Source organism: Zingiber officinale, chromosome 7A (genome assembly GCF_018446385.1).
Source record: "Zingiber officinale cultivar Zhangliang chromosome 7A, Zo_v1.1, whole genome shotgun sequence".
NCBI lineage: Eukaryota > Viridiplantae > Streptophyta > Magnoliopsida > Zingiberales > Zingiberaceae > Zingiber > Zingiber officinale.
Window position 1 is genome coordinate 137,678,447 of NC_055998.1, and position 21,231 is coordinate 137,699,677.

Genomic DNA, 21,231 nt, shown 5'->3' on the forward strand with positions numbered 1-21,231 from the left:
GAGCAAAATATAATACACTTGAATACATTGAGTGTTATTACTCTTTTATGATCTACTTTTGTACTTAACCATTGTAAGAGTCTTCTCCGCCTCTAGGACGTTTCCATAGAAAGAGAAGATAGTGGACATATTTGCATAGTTCTTAAACTGGCAACCCGGGGGTTGTAAACCAAGAAAATCATCGAGTTTCTTCCTTCTTTTACGTTGTATTTATTTTGTTAATGTGTGTGTATTTAATTTGTTAATGTGTGTGTCTTTACTAAGTCATTCAGAAGAAAAAACAAAGTTTAATTGCAGGTCGCTATTCACCCTTCCCCTTTAACAATCCTAACCACTTCCACAATACCAATATTTTGAGGAAGAAGAGAGTAGAACAACTCGAGCATGAGGAAGGACTCCAACAATTTCTATCCATATAAGTAAAGAATAGCTCTAAAGGCAATCCAAATGTTATTATGGTGGAAGAAATAAGTTTGTTTTTAATCTTGGTTTTAAACTCACTTAGCGTACGGTGGATTGCTTTAATAAGTTGATTCAAAAATCAAACCAAGTAGTCCACTCGATTCACTTGAAAAAAAATGTTTTTCTTTAGATTTTGGATCCCTTAATAGGTATTGGTTAAGTGTAATTTCAAATTGACTCAAAATACAAATGTGTGACTTTTGTTGAGGTGGAAATGATAAGGTCATTATTTCATCCAGTTGAAAGAAGAACCACTGGCCTAATCATAAATATGTGCAACCTAAAATGGGTATTGACACGCGGTGGGAATAAATATTTGATCACTTTTATTAATGATAACATAAAATATTATTATGTATATCTTCTCAAGAGTAAAGATATGCTATAGAAAAATTTATTCTCTATAAAAATAAGGTTAAAAACTATCTTAATGCAATGCAAAGTGACCGAGACGATAAATATATATCATCATTTATTGGGTTTTGTATTGAACATGTGATCAAATATGAAACAACAACTTCCTATACTCTTCAGCAAAACAGTGTTATTGAGAGAAAATTCATAATCTGAAAGAGATAATGAATACTCTTCTATTGAGCTCTTGATTGCCAAAGTACATGTGGGAGAAGTTATATTAACAACTAATTTCTTTTTAAATTTAAGGTACCATGAAAAAAATAGATAAAAATCTTTATGAGTTACAGAAGTCATCCTACAAATACTTAATCCGAAGAGAATAAAAATAAGATCAAAGACTGTTGATTGCATATTTATATGATGTGCTCATAACAATAGTGTTTATCGATTTCTTAAGTATGAGTCTCAAATATCGGAGATACACAAGAACTTGATAATTGAATTAAGAAATATCTCATTTCTCAAATATGTGTTTTCTTATAAGACTCGAGAGGAAGTTTTTCAAAACTGACATTTGAACCACAAGAAGAAGATGATGATGATAAAGAATCAGTTGATGTTAAGCTCAGACGAAGTAAAATAGTTCAAGTGAAAAAAAATTCAAATGGATGTTCTCACTTTCATATTGGAAAATGAATCCTAAAGTTACTCAAAAGTTATATAAACTCTTCTGAGATACCTAAATAAAAAGAGATAATTATATCTGAGATTGATTCAATCTTCTAAAACCATACTTGGAAACTTATGAATCTTCCTCCAGAAAGTAAATCATAAGTTTGCAAGTAGATTTTCAAAACAAAAATAAAATTAAATAACATGATTAATAAGTACAAGGCTAGATTGATAGTTAAAAGTTACTAACAACGTAAAGACCTTGATTCTTTTTATTGGTATTTACCCACATTGGGACATATTAATATGCAAAGGTGGATCATGGGATCATGGTCCATTATTTATAACCTCTTCATCCCCATAAAGGGATTTAGGTGGAAAAGTGCATAAGGGAGATTGCCAGAGGTTGTTGTAGATTGTTTATGGAAGGAGTCGATTGTTTATAGTCGCAGATCAGTGGGACATTCTGAAATCTTCTGGTCTACTGGATCTTTGTTGATGCAACTTCATGCTTTATCTTCTTTGACAACAACTCTGGATGACTCAGTGACCTCCTGTCGCTCGGAGATTCGTTTCGGTCGCCTAGAAGATGTCGATGTGGCCATTCTGATCCATTTCGACAACAGGTCTGGATGACTCAGTAGTGGCTTCATTTTGCCTGGAAGTGTTGGAGATCGGCGACGTTGCAAATGATTTGTAACGCTTACGTTGAGTAGATGATTGATTCATCTTCCTCAACGTATGCTGCAATAAAATGAGCCATCAAAGCATCGGTTGCAAACCGATGCTTTCATCTGATAAATAGGCGTCCAAGAAATCTCGAGGAGGGGGTGAGGTGATCTTGAGTGAGCAAAGAGAAGAGCATTTGTGAGCAACAGAGGTTTAATTGGTTTGTGGATTTTGAAAAGAGTTTTTCGAATCAGTTTTGTGATCACTCTTCCGACGGCAAACGCTTAAAGACCTCTGACCAAGTTCTTCTCGGGAGATCACTATAAGTTGTTGCCGGTTTTATTCCGTGTTTGTTTCATGCTATCAAATATACAACAGGAAGATGGACAACCTTTAGTCTTGACCATTTGTTGATCTTGCTTTCTTCGATGGCTCGAACACTTGATCGCCCAGACCTATAGTTTCGGTCACCTTGAGTAGTCTTCCTTCCGATTTTCCATTCGTCGGATGCACCAAGCCATTCCGACTCACTCCCCGTGCGTCATTCTCGATCCACCGACCTAGGCTTCCATAGGTCCAACATGGTCGGTGAGGTGGGCCTGCATTTGGGTGTACATCATGCAAGGAATAACACAAGTAAATTTCTTCGTTTCTTGGTAATTATGCAATAAATGTTGTCTTAGATTTGTTATAATGTGCTTCCATAATCAGGCAAAGTTTTGCTAGGGTCAGAGAGGTGGACGATCATCTACACGAAGGGTATAGCATCCGGGCAGCAAATCGTAGTAAAGTAATGAGGCTGAGAAGATGTGTCTCCCTCTTGAAAGGGGACCTACAAGGCACCATGGCTCAAGGAGAGGAAGAAAGGGCTTGGGTCGAAGGGGAGAAGACCCGAGTAAACATACTTCAGCAGGAGTGTGATCAACTGATGTTGAATTGGAGGCCGTGCGGGAGAGGGAGCAATCCACTCTGGATGAGGTATCCCTTATTTTAACCCGAGTAACAATAGTGAGGAGAAGGCGAAGAAGGTGGAGGCTGAGAGAATGGAGAAGCTAACCAACCTTTCACTTTGGGAGGTAGGACATGCCCAAATGATTGTTGATTTGGAGGCTGCCCTTACTCATGAACAAAATGGGAAGCAAAACATATTGGATGATCCAGCCTTCATTGATCAGCTTGCAGATTGAATCATTTTCTTCTTAAAATTGGGCTTTAATGGTTGCACGATGCAGTTCAAGGAGGCAAGTTATCCTCCGAACGACGTAGCCCCAGTCTTCCTTGATATAGATAAAACTCTATGCCGAGCAGCTTCAATGCTTTTTGGAGTATAAGTTGTGATTTATCCAGGCAGCTCCTCCACCAAGTACCTCCGACGTATTCTAACTTAGTTTTTAAGTCCTATGGGAATATACTACAGATATGAATGCTTCCTCAATGTTAAATTCCCTGTATGAATGATCATCCATTGTCTGATATAATTGCGGGATGCCGAACCAAGTTGATTAATAGTCTAAACAAGTTAAATATTATTAATCTAAGTTGAATAGTTTGTTTTGTTTTATTTTTGTAAAAAACGCTCTTTTAATGATTTTATTCATTTGGGACGATCTACATTAACTCAACCACCTTTTTTTTTTTATTAATCTTTTATGTATATGAAACTTTCCTTTAAATTTTAATTACTAATGGAATAATTTATAATTTTACTATTTTATGAAAGATGGACGGTGAAATTTAAAATAAAATTACATTAATCTTTTTCTTTTTTTTCTTTTAATATTAGAAATTATTAGAAATAATTTTACGACTTATTAGGGGGAAAAAAGATAATCACAATTAACCTCATTGACTATCTCTGGAATGACGGATCCGATCCCATAAAATTTTTCTACCATCCATCAAGATAAATCGAGAAGCGCACGCGGTGACCAGCGTAGAAGCCTAGCATCCTTTAGTTGTGCCCTTCGTTTGGAAGAAAAATTTCTGCAAATACACCATAATTAGGGATCGAACCGCGAGTTCCTAGGTGACAATCTGGATGTCCTATCTCAACATCATAGCCTTGGGGACCTAAAATAATAATCTCAGTTCTCTCATTAACTATCCCTAGGGTGACACGCCCGGTCCGACGGAAGTTTCCCACTTGCCACCGGGGTAAATCAGGAAACGTATGCGGAGGCCAGCCCAGAAGCCCAACATCCTTTGGTTGCGCCCCCCACTCATTTGGAGGAAAAATTCCTACAAATATGTCATAGTTGGGGTTCAAACTACAGGTACTTGGGTGGCAATTTAGATGTCCTACCGCGACATCATAGCCCGGGGACTTAAGACCACCCACAATGGGGTGTTAAATGGGTATTACAATGCTCATTTAACACTTCTCTCCATTAAGAGTGGGTATTATAAAAAAAAAAGGTAGATCTGCTACCTTAGCGACCCCTCTAGTGTCGGCCCCACGGATATGGAGGGAGGTTCATGCAAGTACACAGGCCATAGACGCATGGCGGGGTAAACCCCAGGTCATCAGTTCCTGAGAATCGACCCCTGGCCATTACGCCAGAGATACCATGCGCCCACCGTCTGCGCTACACCCTGGGGACAAGAGTGGGTATTATAATGCTCACTCATAAAAGAGAGAGGGATGTTCATAGGGATGGATGCCTGATTTTTTTAAATTTTTTTCTTTTGTTTTAAAAGGTAATAATTTGATTTTAATTTTTTTTTAAAAATAAGTTTATTATTAAAAAATAAGAATAATTTAAATATTTTTAAATGGATTTATTTAATATGATATTGATCCGATGATAAGGAGGGGTCCGCTCAGTAGAGTGGTCAATGACACGGTGGAGGTCAAAGTCAAGACGGTCAACGCCCCTACGTCATAATTCAGTCGGGCAACCCAACTGCCCGACCGGGAAAGTCCGACCAAATATTAGCACAGCTCAGCTCCGTACCGAGCTTCCGACGCTTAGAAGACCAAGCATCGGCGAGGCCAGAGGCCGAGCAGCCAACCCGCTCGGACCTGCATAAAACCTCAGAATCGGCAAAGCAGAGGCACGACCGAGCCAACCACGCTCAGACACAGTTCCCCCATTCGGCGGAACAAAGGAACCAGGGCAGTGGAATGTGGGTCGAGTGGCCAACCCACTTGGCTTGAGAATAGTTACCGAGTGGACCCCCCCACTCGGCCCAGTAGTAGACAAAAGGAGGATCAGACGATATCTTCTTGGGAAGCAGTGCCACCGACAGGCGGCATGGTTGACGGCATGGTCAAGCAGAGAATCGTACAATGGAAGCTTCCATTGTTTTGTCAAAGATATGCTTGGGTCGTTAAGGTATGGTGTCAGGGATACTTTCCTGACACGTCTTTTCAGGGAAAGCTTTGAGAAGCATGCACGCGCGCTCCCAGAGCTTCATCGGAGGTATGCAAGTTCTACTGTAGCTACTGTTACGCTGCTTCTTTCATTCCTCTGCTTCCACATCTTTCACATCGTCGGAGACTAACTCAAGCGTCGGAGGGCTAACGCCGGGAACCCCTCCTTAGCTCGGCACTGACGTTTTATGGTTGCAGGTCCATCCAGTTGAAGCTCCACTCACAATCAACAGGAGCACCACGTCCCCAGCGTCCATCACCTCGACTCTCGGACAGGATCAAATTTGGAGTCGTCTGTGGGAACACACTTGCATCCAAGCCGAGAAGATGGAAGAAGTTGAACGACTTCACACTGTGACGCTCACTCAAGAGGAGCTCGACGCACTCATACAAGCACGAGCGACAAAGATAATCGAGCAGTAGCAACAGAAGGCGCTAGCCGATCGACAGGCACAACAAGCAACCTCGGCGGTAGGAGGTCAAGTGGCTCATGAAGATCGACCGGAGCAGTATTCTATTTGGGGACAGAATATACTACTGACCGACACGCATAGAGAGGCTCCGCCAGCCTCAATACCATTCCACTGGGCTTTGATCCAGACACCCTTGGAAATAGCACAGGCGAACCAAGAGCCGGGGTCCTCGTTAGATGAAGCACCCGTTCAGGACGCCCGAAAGGGCAAGGTGCCCCGAAGCAACGCATTGTCCAAGCGGATCAACAGGCAGTTTCTCGAAGAAATTCTGCAAGATTTGCTGCCAAGGCACTACACTCCTTTGGTGATAGGAGAATATAATGGGTCGATCGATCTGGATGATCACTTGGGTAAGTTCGACAACGCGTCTATACTTCACCAGTACACAAATGGGATGAAGTGTCGGGTCTTCCTCACCACACTATTCGGCTCAGCACAGCGCTGGTTTAGAAGATTGCCGAATGGATCGATTAGAAGCTTCAAGGATTTCCGAACGACCTTCCTACACCACTTCGCAAGTAGTTGGTGCTATCAAAAGACAAGCGTCAGTTTGTTCTTCTTGAAGCAAGGACCGAGAGAAACTCTCCGAGCGTACATCCAACGCTTCAATCAGGTAGTCATGGATATCCCTTCGGTTTCATCTGAGACTATGATGAATGCATTCACTCAGGGGCTCGTGGAAGGAGACTTTTCTGGTCACTCATCAGAAAGCCACCCTGGGACTACGACCACATGCTCAAGAAGGCTAATGAGTACATAAATGTGGAGGAAACCCAGGCAGCCAGAAGGAAGGAGGCACCAGCCGAGCCCCCGGCATCGACCAAACATCATCCGCCGAGCAGCCAACTACCACCCAGGGGACCTAGAGTCGAAGGCCGGCCACATCAGGAGACAAGGGCCCATGCTGTGCAGCATGTGGCTTTCAACTAGCCAAAGATGTTGAAGGGCAAGGTATGGACGCCTATGTTCTGTTCCTTCCATCAGTCGACGTCACACAATACCCGTGATTGCCAAGGCTTGACGCCAATAGTCTGACCGGCTCCAAGGGGTTATCACCGCTGATCTCCCTCTCCTGATCGGCAGCACAAACACCAAGCTGTCGAGCGGCGTGAAGATATAGGAGGTCACCCGAGCGACAATAGCGCCATCACCGAAGGGAGAGTTTGGACCCTTCCCAGGCCTCGCGCGAACGAAACAGACCCTCCGCCTGGGATGAGGAGAATAGAAGCAATGACACTCGGGGAGAAATAAACATCATTGCTGGCGGACCAACTAGCGGTGACTCCAACCGAGCCAGAAAGTCATATGCTCGGCGACTGGAGATCTATGCGGTAGGCTGCAGCCAAGAGAAGGCGAGCGGGTCCGAAATTAACTTCGAACCCCTGAGACCTCGAGGGAGTGAAAGCCCCTCATGATGGCGCCCTCATCATTCGAGCAGTAATTGCTAAGTATACCATTCACCGAATCTTTGTTGACATAGGAAGCTAAGTGAACATCATTTTCAAGAAGGCTTTCGATTAACTCTAGATCGACCGAGGTGAGTTGCTGCCAATGACGACTCCACTATATGAGTTTACTAGCAATGAGATTTTGCCGATCGGCCAAACCAAATTGGTCATATCGCTCGGAGAAGAGCCGCTCAAGAGGATTAAAACCATAAACTTCATTCTGGTAGACGCCCCCCAGCTTACAACGTCATCCTAGGTCGACTGACCCTCAATGAGTTCCGAGCAGCAGTCTCAACCTACTGCTAGAAGATTAAATTCTCGGTGGACGACCGGGTTAGGGACGTCAGAGGTGACCAGCTCGCCGCTCGGCGTTGCTATGTAGAGATGGTCAAGACTGAGGCCAAGTCCTCTCAGAAAACCCCACGACTAGAGGTAAATGCTATCACCGAAAAACCTCCTGCTCTAGTCTACGAAGAAAAAAAGGAAGTCCAAATCTATCCCGACCGAGCGGAGGTAACAACTTTCATAGCAGCCGATCTGGGAGTCGAGCAAAAGGCAGAGCTGATCACCTGTCTCCAACAGAACCACGATGTATTCGTGTGGTTGACGCACGAGCTTCCTGGAATCTCCCGAGCATGGCGCAACACGAACTTCACGCTCGACCAGACACTCGTCCGGTGAAACAGAGGAAGAGGGACTTCAGTACTAAGCAAAATCTGATTATACGAGTAGAAATTGAGAAGTTGCTGGAGGTCGGCCACATACGGGAAGTTCAATTTCCGAGCTAACTAGCGAACGTGGTGCTGGTCTCCAAGCCAGGCAACAAGTGGCGAGTCTACATCGACTTCCGGGACCTCAACAAAGCATGCCCGAAGGATTTTTACCCGCTGCCTTGGATCGATCAGATGGTAGACTCCACTATCGGGTGGTAGCTGATATGTATGTTGGATGCATATCAAGGGTACCACCAAGTGCTGCTCGCCAGGGAAGATCAAGAAAGGTTAGCTTTATCACGACCGATAGAACATATTACTACAATGTCATGCTGTTAGGATTGAAGAACGTTGGAGCTACTTACCAAAAGCTGATGAATAAAGTGTTCCAGTAGTAGATCGTTCGTAACATAGAGATATACGTCAAAGACATATTAATCAAATCTCTCCGAGCTGCTGACCTATGTGCATATATCAAGGAGACCTGTCGGACACTCAGGACATACGAAATCAAGCTGAATCTAAACAAGTGTCTGTTCGGTGCAAGGAGCGGGCGTTTCCTAGGCTACATCGTCACCGAGCGGGGCATCAAAGCAAACCCTAGCAAGGTGAAAGCACTGCAAGATATGCCATCGCCGAGGAATTTGAAGGAAGCTCAACGTTTCAAGGGTCGGATAACTACCTTGTCCCGGTTCATCTCCAAATCATCCGACTGGAGCTTGCCCTTCTTCAAAATCCTGCGCCGAGCCACCAAGTTTCAATGGGACAAGGAGTGTGATTGGGCGTTTGAAGAGCTTAAGGAGTACCTTAATTCATTGCCTGTATTAGCTAAGTCAATGGTCGGCGAGCCGCTCGAAATTTATTTGTCCTCGACCGAGTATGGGGTCGGCTCAGCGCTAATTAGGTAGAACGGCGAGAGCAGCCGGTGTATTATTAAGTCACATATTGAAAGATACTGAATCCTGTTACGCTGGTCTTGAAAAGTTAGCTTATGCATTGGTACTCGCCGCTCGAAGGCTTCACCCGTATTTCCTCGCTTATTCTATCGCCCCGAACGGCCATCAAAACCTAGTCCTTGGCGAATTTCGTCAAAGAAGTACAAAATCCTTAGCCAGAAGCTGTTTGGAAGATATATGTGGATGAGTCGACTACTCGGCAAGGAAGTGGGATCGACATACTACTCTTCTCCCCCCAGGAAGAGCGGATGCAGCTGTCCCTTCAGCTGGATTATAGGGCGACCAACAAGGAAGCCGAGTATAAGGGGCTTATAGCTGGCCTACAAGCCGCTTGGCACGTCAGAGCCATCAAGGTCCTCATCCACTCGAATTCTCAGTTGGCCGCTCAGCAACTGACTGAGACATTCGAGATAAGCAACACGTGCCTCAAGCATTATGTCGAGGCTTTCCAAAAGCTGAAGACCAATTTTCGGGAGGTAGTCATATAGAAGATCCCCCGTCAGAGAACCAAGCTGCAAACGAACTGGCCAAACTAGTCAGCTCGTTATCGTCGATTGTCATATCATAACCGATCGAGCAGGTATCTCTAGTGGCTCACATTGACCGGATGGAGGGATTTACCTTCCCAAACGACTGGAGGACGACATTGACAGAGTTTTTGTGATCAGGAGCTACACCGTCCGATCGGGAAGAGACCCGCTTATTGAGGAAAAGGGCTGGTCGGTTCACCCTGATCGGGGATCAGCTCTACAAGAAGGTTTTCTCTAGACCCCTACTTAAATGTGTCAGATCAGAGGACGCTGACTACATACTACGGGAGGTACATCAAGGATCCTGCGGAGGGCATCCGAGCGGCCGCTCATTGGCGAGAAAGATCTTACTAGCCGGATACTTTTGGCCAACCCTACAGGAGGACGTAGCTCTGACGGTGGCTACCTGTCTGTCTTGTCAGAAATATCATAACCTCTCGCATCAACCGACCAAGGAGATGAATGCATCCACGGTCTCCTGTCCGTTCGACCAGTGGGGCATGAACATTGTGGGGGCATTCCCCATGGCGACAGGTCAGCGGAAGTTCTTGCCCGTCGTAGTAAATTACTTCTCTAAATGGGTCAAAGCCGAGCCGCTGGCAAAAATAACTGAACAGATGATCATGAAGTTCATCTGGCAGCACATCATCTGTCGGTTCGACATCCCATGCCAGCTCGTCTCAGACAACGAAAGGCAGTTCACCGAGTAGAAGCTTAAGGAATGGTGCGAAGAGTACGACATTCAGCAAGCCTTTACTTCAGTGGCCTACCCTTAGAGTAATGGGCAAGCAGAGGTCACCAACCGTGAGATTCTTCAAGTCTTGCACGCTAGGCTCGACCACATCGGAGGAAGCTGGATAGATGAACTCCTCAACATGCTATGGGTGATCCGCACGACTCCCAAGGAAGGGACCGGAGTAACTCCTTTCCACCTTGTGTATGGTGGAGAAGCCATCGTCCCCGTCAAAGTCGGAATAGAATCTGATCAGATACAACACTACAGCGAGGAAAACGCCGAGCGGAGGCTTTTGGAGCTGGACTTGGTGGACGAGGCACTAGCTAGAGCTGTAGTGCAGTTGATAGCATATCGACAGAGGATGAAGTAGAGCTACAATCGAAGAGTGATCCCAAGGTCGTTCTAGGTCGGTGACCTGGTATAGAAGAAAGTGAAGTCGGTCGGCGACTTCACCAAGCTGGAAGCCCCGTGGACTGGACCCTTTAAGGTCATGGAGAAGCTCCGATCGGGTGCCTACTACTTAGAGGATGAGGACAAGCGACAACTAGAGTGTCCATGGAGCGCAAACAATCTCCAGCCTATCGAGCCGGATGAAAGGTGTGCCGATGTAGTCAATGTATCTTTATATCCCTGTGCCCTTTGAATGCAGGACTGAAATAAAAACAAAGAGATGTCAAAAGATTCGTGTCGAATGGCAAGCCAAATCGTTGAGTGATGACGTTAAACGCGAGTTCACCACCAAATCGTCGAGTGGCGACGTTAAACCCATGTCTCCACCAACGGTCGAGCGGCGACCTTAAACCCCTGACTTCGTTAAATTGTCGAGCGGTGATGTTAAACTCATGTCTCCACCAACGGTCGAACGGCCCGTCGAGCGGGGGTTGAAGAGGGGCCCGTCGAGCGGGGGTCAAGTACACCGTGAAAGTCAAAGTCAAGGTTGTTAACGCCTTCCAGGCCCGTCGAGCGGGGTGACTTACCTGGCCGATCGACCAGGGTGGTGCTCAAGCCAGCTTTATAATAGCTCGACCAAGGGTCGAACTTCCGACGCTCATAGGCTCAAAGCATATTGTCAGATTAGGGTCGGACAACCCCTACGTAGCAGAATGGAGCCATGGAAGTGGACTACACGCCGGGCGGAGCTCCAGTTCGGCTCAGCCTTGGTAGCGTTCGAACATCTTGGCCGAGCGGACCTCCCGCTCGGCCCAATAACAAACAAAAGGAGCAGTTGACAATATCTTCCTCAAGACAAGCGCTGCTGGCAGGCAGCATGGTCGGCGACCAAATCAGACAGAGAATCGTACAACGAAATCTTCCATTGTCACGTCAGAGATATGCTCGGGATGTTAAGGAATGGTGTCAAGCACACTTTTCTGACACATCCTTTCCAGGTATACTTTGAGAAACGTGTACACCTTGAGAAGCGTGCACACGCCTCCCAGGTGCCCTATATAAGGACCCCAGACTTCGACAGAGGTATGCGAAGTCTTCTACTGTAGCTACAGTTGCTCCACTTGCTCTTCATTTCTTCGCTTCCGGTGATCTTACTTGAGCGTCGGAGGGTCGTCGCTGGGAACCCCTTTTTTTGGCTCGGCTTGTGTTTGCAGGCGCTCGTCGGAGGGTCACGCCATTCGGAGGTCTACGCGGAGTCAACGGGAGCGCCACGTCCCTAACATTCGTCGACTGGTCTTCTCAAACAGAATCACACACACATATATATATATATATATTACTTTTTATTATATTTTAATAAAATAATCGGTCGGGTTTAAAAAGTATAAAATATATTTATTAATTAAAATAAAAGTTTTTATTTAAAACTCGTTCTTACCCTAATTCCACTACCGCTTGCCATTCTGCACTCGTCTTCTCGCGGCGCTCGTGTTTCTCATCACCGTCGTGCCCGTGCCGATGAGCTACTTGATCTGGCCACGCCGAAGAGCGCCTCCGACGTCGTCCTTCATCTTCCAATTCGAATAGCAGCAACACCGTCAAGACTATAGACGTTGAGAAGTCGGAACGTTATTCATTGAAACTTTGGCACGACATAAGGTATTCCCGTGCTGGAACGTCCGTTCCAACCGTTTCAACGAACCATGCGTTTGATGAAACGCGGTCCGGATATATATATCACTTAATAAAAAATTTTAATTTATGTTTAATTTATTAGTAATTTCTGGTACTAAATATTTAATGATATACTAATAATTTAAAGTTGTGTCTAAAATACTAAACAATAATAATAAAAATAAATAATAAATTATATATATATATAATATGATAATAATTATAATTTATTAAAATTTAATCTAATTAAATTTACTTAGAAAAATAATAATAATATAAATAATAGTATATATATATATAATGATAATAATTAAAATTTATTAAAATTTAATGTAATTAAATTTACTTAGAAAAATAATAATAATATAAATAATAGTTAATAAGAAAATAAGTTTATATGATTTATAGATTTTTTTTAGATTTTTAAAAAAATTAAAATGATTTTTTATTATATTATATATTAAAATGATTATATTTTTAGAAAATAAATTTTATTTATTAAATTCTCCGTCTCCTCTCTCATGTCTCACTTCTCAAGCGTAGCAACCCTAAATTGCCGCCGCCGCCGCCTTCTTCGACAGCGCGCAAGCTTCCCGATCAGGCCACGCCGGAGCGCCTCCGACGTCGTTTTCCGATTCATCAGGAGGTAATCATTTCCGATCCGTTCCGGCGTTCCGATCCGTTCTTTTACTGTTATAACGTCCGAGAACGGCGTTTCAGAGCAAGCCACGTTATTTACCGGAACTTTGGAACGGAGTGAGGCGTTCCCGTGCCGGAACGCCCGTTCCGGCTGTTCCACGCCCGTTCCGGCAGTTATTTTGTCAAGTAAGGTAAACTCAATCAAATTCATAACTGTCTCAATGTAATCTTTTCCTTCTTTTTTATTTTGATTGTATGAATATTTAGTTAAGACCATTCCAATGCTCCTTTTCGCCATGCATAAACTGAACCAATAATTAAGATAAGCACGAAAATGAAAGCTTCAATAAATACGGATACACTCAATACGTCGAAAGACATTATTACTGAATTAACAAGATTAAAAAGGAAACGCACAGCGCTAACAGCAGGAGGTTGAAGAGGATGACAATCGGAGACAGGAAGGAGATAAGAAAGGCAAGAGAGAAAGTGGTAGTACCTGCGGGAAAAGGGATGTACGGGGATGAGTTTCGGCCGTCCTCGGATACGATGGAAGGCGGTCGTCAACGGTAGGCAGTGGTGGCGATTAGGATGGTGCAACGACGGTGGCGATTAGGGTTGAAGACCCAGGAAGAAGAGAGTGCAGCGAATTGTGTCGTACATATAGAAATAACATTAAAAAAAGATTTTTTTTTAATTACAAATATTAGATAGAAATTTAATGAAGTATTAGTCCATGTGTAAGAGTATTAATCCTAAGATATGATCAAGAATGTCAAACGTCCTTGCGTTGCATTACTCCATGGGCTAGCATACTTCTACATCCGGGCCTTGGAGGCTAGGACACTCTTAAACATGGACTAGTACTTCATTAAATTTCTATCTAATATCTGTAATTAAAAAAAAACTTTTTTAATGTTATTTCTATATGTACGACGCAATTCGCTACACTCTCTTCTTCATGGGTCTTCAGCCCTAATCGCCACCGCCGTCGCACCGTCCTAATCGCCACCACTGCCTACCGTTGACGACCGCCTTCCATCGTATCCGAGGACGGCCGAAGCTCATCCCCGTACAACTCTTTTCCCACAGGTACTACCACTGCTCTCTCTTGCCTTTCTTATCTCCGATCGTCGTCCTCTTCAACCTCCTGCTGTTAGACACCCATATTTTTCTCCAGCGCCGTGCGTTTCCTTTTTAATCTTGTTAATTCAGTAATAATGTCTTGGGGTTTTTATATTTTCTTACAAGTTCGTTTTTTTTATGCAATGGCTATAATGCAACTTAAGAGTTACAATTTTGCAGGAAGAAAAGATTTCTCAAGATGTCTTGGTGCACCATTGAGTCCGACCCTGGTAAGTTGTCGGCAATTAGTGACCTAGTTTTTGTTCCTCGCTATTTTTTTTCCCGAGCAGTTTATGTGGACAAGCCATTGCATGAATGCTATTTTTTTGGCTATCTGAGATCATTGGATTATTTAGTAGGAGGTAGTGTGTTTTAGCACCTGAGATGTTCTAAGGTCCCCCCCTTTCCCTAATCTATCCTAAACTTCATGTAGTCATAATTTGTTTTAAGCAGGTGTGCATGCAGAGGTAAGTAACTTGTAAAGAACATTAACTTACTCATGCTTGGTTGCACATAGAAGAGACATGAGTTCCTAGAGTAGGGCCGTTATAGCTCTAACACTTGAATTTTCTGACTTATTTTTACTATATTTCTAGTAACTAGTCTCCATTTAACATTGTAGACATAGATATTGTTTGAGGACACAATATTATTTCTTGGTCTTCAGATATTTTCAAGTAATTGAATAAACTGGTTATTCGAAAGATTTCTTTTTACATTTTCTTGTTAAAAAGCTTCAAGGTTAACTTAATTGATGCTATTTGATGCAAATCAGTTGATGAACAAATTTCATGATCAAAAAGTTTCCAATTTCTTTATTGTATTTGAGGTGATTGTATTCTTTATTATGCCTGGATTATTTGTATGCGTAGATTTGCTAGCCTTTTATTTATATTATGAAACAGAAATTCTATGTTGCAACATGTAATTATCCTATGCTACCCGTTTTTGCCTTGTGTAGAGTCCACTGGATGGGTAAGGGCCATGCAGTCTATCCAAATACTTAGGACTTATACTTATTTAAGTTGACTTGGCCTGTCCTTAGAGACCATACAATGTACGATTTGTATCATGCGATATGATTCACATATAAAATAATATGGTTTTACATATGAAGGGGAGCCTTTGCGCAACGGTAAAGTTGCTGCCATGTGACTTAGACGGGTTCGAATCTTGGAAACAACCTCTTGCGTAAGACTGTGTACAATAGACCCTTTCCTAGAGCCCGCACTAGCAGGAGCTTCGTGCATTAGACTGTCTTTTTTCTACATATTAATCAGAAATGATAAAACCATGACAATTCATTTTGACTCAATATGATTTGATATAAATATTATTTTATATGGTTCTAAACGTAAGATAGAAAACTAATTTAAAATTAAATTTAACCAAGTAAAACTAAATCTAACCCATTAAGAAATTAAATTAAAGCTCATATATGATAAATGAAACTGAATATATTATAATAGAATAAAAGAAATGATAAGTTGTATATTTATATGATAGAAGTATAAAGGTTGAATTTGGTGAAATCTCGACATTAACAATGTCATAGATGAGAAAAATCTTATCAAGGGAATGAGAGAGTTGAATATATGGAATGTGAATTTGACACCTAACATTAATTAAGAAAAATAAATCTGATCACATTGATACATAAAATGACAATAAGGACAGCATGATTAGTGGCATAGAAGTGATGCCATGTCTAAGCGTCTTCCATTTGAGTTAACATATGATTTCTTGCATTTGATGAGGAATTTTTTTGCTTCTCATTCACTTCAATCCTTAATCAAGTAAAATAAATATCAATTTGCATATTGTCATTAAGGTAAGGGACCTCTTAGTATTTATACATATTTTAAGAATTCTCATTTTAATATAATAATGGAATATCATATTGTTTTACATACTTTTTGATACCACTATTATTCTGAATAAAGCTAGAATTATTTTGGCATCTCTTATAATATTATATCTGATCCTTACATTTCATGGTTCAATTTGATTTGCTATATGATAATTTACCAAAATGATTCATTCATGATACAGTCCTCAATTTGACAACTTTGTGAGGGTACCTAATAATATCTAGAAATGTTCTGAACTTCCTTGGAAATCAGAGTGAACTAATTATTGTGGTTGTCTATTACATGGATTCACCAATAGCCTTTTCTTTCAGGCAACTTTAGTGGTCATAGAAAATGCACATTCATGTTTAAGGACTTATTACCAAATATGACATACAATTTACCCATTAATTACCTAAGTTGCATGCTTGTGTGATTTGAATTATAGCATGCATGTGAATACCAGCCCATTTAACAACTTAAATGTATATCAATTGCCACTCCTTCATTTAGTAGTTTACAAATCAGTTTCTGCGCTTACTTTGAGTTTGAAAAGGAGATAATATATATATTTTTTTGCATAATGATTAAGTTGCTGCAACATATTTTTGAGTTTGTTTATGACAAATATTGCATTCTTATTTGTCTAATTTCCTGGTTAATCCAGGTGTTTTTACTGAACTCATACAACAGATGCAAGTAAAGGGAGTTCAAGTAAGTTTGTTTGGATCCTATTATTTTTTACAATTCACCATTGCTTTTATTTCTGGTGAAGCACATAAATTTATGCAGTTGTGTCAGTGTTTAATCCAGTTTAAATGGTGATGACTCTGAATAACTCTTCATGAATCTATTCATTTGGAGCTTTTTTTTTGGTACGTGTGTGTAACATGAAGCAGCACTAGGATGCTGAGATCTTCAGTTCTCACTTGTAATATTTGGCGTTGTGTATGTTTGTGTGTGGCAGTTGAGATTTGTTTGTCACACCCAGGTTCCAAACCCAATTCTAGAGTATTCTGTTTTCTGTTCCAGGGAGGTATTGCATGATGAAATTTAAGAAAAAGGGGTAGATATATTACTTTGCCACTCATATTAGGGAGTGCTATGGGTTAAAATACCTTTGCGTATAGCCTTCTTATTAGAGTCAATTGATGCTCTTGTGAGTTTATAACATGTATGTTTGAAATAGCAATTTTTTTAAGAATGCAAACTAGTTTAAGAAATATTTTCTTCTTCCTTGTTTGGTAACATTATAATTGTTCCAAAATATCAATCTCAATATGAACTTCATGGAGAGGTGAAGCTTGAAGTTGTACACCGCAACATACATTTATTCTTGTTATAGAAAGTGGTGTTTGATTTCTGTTTGTTGATTTTTTTTAAAAAAATTATATACTACACATTGAGTAGGAGTGCCCCAACTGCTATTCTTTTTGAGTTTAGAATGTTGATGAACTTAGAGTCACATACCTAACTAGCATAAATCGCTATTTGAGGTGCTCATTTCATTGGTAGCAAAGGTGAAACCGTCATCTCGGTGGCCCCTCTAGGGTGGCCCTCCACTGTCCGGAAGAGAGGTAAATCACGAGGGGCTTCGCCCAGCAACAACAGCGCATGCAAGGAGTTGAGACAACCAGTGGGGTATTCCGCACCCGTTGGGAATCGACCCCAGGTCTATTGGCATCAACACCCTTGCATGAACCAACTGTGCCATCCCCTGGGGGCAAGGTGGCCATTCCATGGTTCTACAGAGTGGGGTTCATGCACATATATATCAAATTTACCGTCGCAATACATTCTTTTTTGAACTAATGCAGACCTCAATATAGCAAGCCACTGCTTTCTGCATAATCTTTTCCTTTTTCTACACCCAAAGCTTTTTGGAATTTAAGATTCATTATTTCACAGGTTCTCTCTTAAGCTGGTTTGCAATCTGCAAACAGAACTTCCACTTCGGAGTCTTCTTGCTTGGTTAGAATCACTTGTGGAGATACAAATACTAAAATGCTAGTTATGATTTAAAATTTTCAAGGGTGAATAAATTGGTTGTGAATTATATTTTTATATATTTCCGGTGAGTCATGAGACATTGATTTATTTAATCTTCATTTTTTTTTGGAGCACTGATAATTTTTTTGCTGATATAAATTGTCATTTCTATTCATCAGTATTAATGCAAATGCTTTAAATTTTAATAGGTGGAAGAATTGTACTCGCTTGATATTGATTCTCTTGACAACCTCCGGTAGACCTGAACATTTTCTTATATATTGATTTTGCATATTTTGCACTCACATCACTGATTCTCATGGCTGATTTCACTTTTCACAGGCCGGTATATGGGTTGATATTTCTATTCAAATGGCGTGCATGGGAAAAGGATGACCGCCCTGTGATTAAAGAACCAAATCCAAACCTTTTCTTCGCTAGTCAGGTTAGATGAGTAAGGAATTCTCTGCTGATTCTGTTTTTTGTGTGTTAACGATAAACTAATTGGTCGCCTTCAGGTCATTAACAATGCTTGCGCAACCCAAGCCATTCTTTCGATATTGATGAACTGTCCAGATATTGACATTGGCCCAGAATTGTCCATGCTGAAAGAATTCACAAAAAATTTCCCTCCTGAACTTAAAGGATTGGCAATCAACAATAGCGAAGCTATCAGAACAGCTCATAACAGCTTTGCTAGACCTGAACCGTTCGTACCTGAAGAGCAGAAAGTCGCGGGAAAGGAGGATGATGTCTACCATTTCATAAGTTATTTGCCTGTTGATGGAGTTCTTTATGAACTGGATGGATTGAAGGAGGGTCCAATCAGCCTCGGCCAGTGTCCTGGTGGCCCTAATGATTTGGATTGGCTACGTATGGTGCAGCCAGTAATACAGGAACGCATCGAAAAATATTCACAGAGCGAAATCCGGTTCAACCTCATGGCCATAATAAAGAACAGGAAGGAAATGTACACAGTGGAGCTCAAGGAACTCCAGAAAAAGAGGGAGCACCTTGTGCTGCAACTGAACGAACATGCAAGCTCTGGTAACAAAAACAACTCCACAATTGAAGCTTTGAATACATCACTTGCTGAAGTAACTGTTGGTATCGAAAGTGTGACCGAGAAAATACTGATGGAGGAGGAAAAGTTCAAGAAATGGAAAACTGAGAATATTAGAAGGAAGCATAACTACATACCCTTCCTCTTCAACTTTCTCAAGATTCTGGCTGAGAAAAAACAACTGAAGCCTCTGATTGAGAAAGCCAAGCAGAGATCAAGGAGCCCATGATAGATAATGTCATCCTAATGCTTTAGAGCGTTCTCTAAATTATATGTATTCTAACTAGTTGAGGGTGCAAATTCTGATTTCTCCAAGTGGTATTTTTATGAAGTTGAGGCAACCTAATGATGGTAATTGTCCTAATACTGTGCTTATATAATTTGTTTGAGCTTCTGCTAAAATTTCCATCTGAAAGTCATGAGCTACATAATCTGTTCATATTGAAAGCAACTTCATTTAATAGTTTTTTTTTGTAATCATGAATCTTTCTGGCTCAACTTTTAATTTAATGCTGTTTGGAGTTTTCTAATGCTGCGGTTGAAAATTTTGTATCACGTTTTACCAAGTTGGAGCACGATATAGTTCATCAGCCAGTCATTTAAGAAAATTAGAAAGTGTACTAAGAACTACAAGTATAAAATATGAAAACATTTCTATAGAGGACTAAGTGATTTAGTATGCTTCTTTTTATACTCTATTTGGAATGCTTTTCTAGTTTAAAGAAATTGAAAATTTAAGAGTTGGATTTCAATTGTTATCTAAAATGCAAACAAATCGAAAATTCTCATTTGAGCTTTGTGGATGATATATTACTTATGTTTAGATGAGATAGTATGTCTATGAGCATCTTAATTCAAACTTTAAAGGCAATAAATTGATGCAGTTAATTATTTATACGATATGTTTTATAAGCTTAGAGTTGGAGGACATCCGAGTTATGACAAATATCTCAAAGGCCTATATTGTTTTAGTACTTAGGAGTGTCTCTAACAATTAAATCCCGGGATTTGGTCGGGTGGTAAGAGGGCATTTCTCAAGTAATAAGGATTCAATTTTCACACAAAGTACACCTATGACGATTGAACTACTAATGAAATTGAGGCATCATGTCAAGAGCCATCATGCTTTTTAGATTTATTTGGTGAACAGAATATGAGATTGGACCGTCTATCTCAGGATTAGTCGGATTGTAAGATATCAATACTTGGTATTTAAAAAAAAAAAATTGAATTTATCATATCAATGCTACAAGGGATTGAATGTCATTGATTATTTATCTTTTCTATACTAGCCACAGTTTAAGATAAGATGATCAAATTATGTAGCATCTTTGGAGAATGACAATCTAAGAAAGGAGATTCATCATTAATGAAACAGATGATTGAACTTTATAACCTACTAATGGAGGGAGAGGGGAATAGAGATGCTGCAATAAGAATGCTGAAAAGCTAAATTCAGGAATACAGTTTTGGACAAATTGAAAGCATATAATTTTTTAAGATTGAAAAAACAAATGCAATCATGTATGAAGTTGATCTAGAGTTTCTATATATCACCAAAATATTATAAAAAAAATAAACCGAAAACAATATAAGATATAATTATAAAAACACATAATAAGACATGTTTATAATATACCATTATTAATAGAGTTTTTTTTTAATCAATCTCTTTAGAGTTGTGTGATTGTGTAACTTGTAATAAAGATTTTAACAATATTATTTCTAATAATAAAACAAGTGATATAAAATATTCTTAAAATATATAATGATTTTTTTTTCAAAATATAACCAAATTAATTAGTTGACAATTATTTTCTAACTAATTAATTAAATATGTGATTAGTTTTATAGGCTATAAATAAAAGATTTTTGATGAAATCAAAATAATATATTAAAAAATTAGAATCAAAAGTTTTAAGATAATACAAAATCTAGCATCCTCTTCTCCCCCTTCTCTTTGGCACTATCGTCACAAACACCACACTAGTCACCAAAATTTAGTCATCAATGTTTCACACCCTAATGTCGTCCTTCGTTCGTCTATTACTTTCTTAGTGTGATAGTGCGATGGATGTCACCTCCGAAATAACATATTTTTGTGAATAAAGT

General features: G+C 40.6%; 2 protein-coding genes across 3 annotated transcripts; both read left to right on the plus strand.

The window, feature by feature from the left end:
* Positions 1–10,374: 10,374 nt before the first annotated feature.
* LOC121999758 lies at positions 10,375–10,759 on the plus strand. Its single transcript, XM_042554398.1, has 2 exons — positions 10,375–10,386; positions 10,430–10,759. The coding sequence occupies exons 1-2, from the start codon at positions 10,375–10,377 to the stop codon at positions 10,757–10,759; spliced, it is 342 nt and encodes a 113-aa protein (XP_042410332.1).
* A 2,209-nt stretch (positions 10,760–12,968) lies between these two features.
* On the plus strand, positions 12,969–19,521 carry LOC122002781 (ubiquitin carboxyl-terminal hydrolase 2-like). Of its 2 annotated transcripts, XM_042558097.1 has the most exons (7): positions 12,969–13,099; positions 13,174–13,283; positions 14,398–14,447; positions 16,735–16,781; positions 18,266–18,312; positions 18,399–18,501; positions 18,575–19,521. In XM_042558097.1, exons 3-7 carry the CDS (start codon positions 14,417–14,419, stop codon positions 19,346–19,348), a joined length of 1,002 nt encoding a protein of 333 aa, XP_042414031.1. In that variant the 5' UTR covers positions 12,969–13,099; positions 13,174–13,283; positions 14,398–14,416; the 3' UTR covers positions 19,349–19,521. The 2 variants fall into 2 exon arrangements, with proteins under 2 accessions (XP_042414031.1, XP_042414030.1); XM_042558096.1 differs by lacking the exon at positions 13,174–13,283 and having other exon boundaries at positions 12,989–13,099.
* Positions 19,522–21,231: the final 1,710 nt, after the last annotated feature.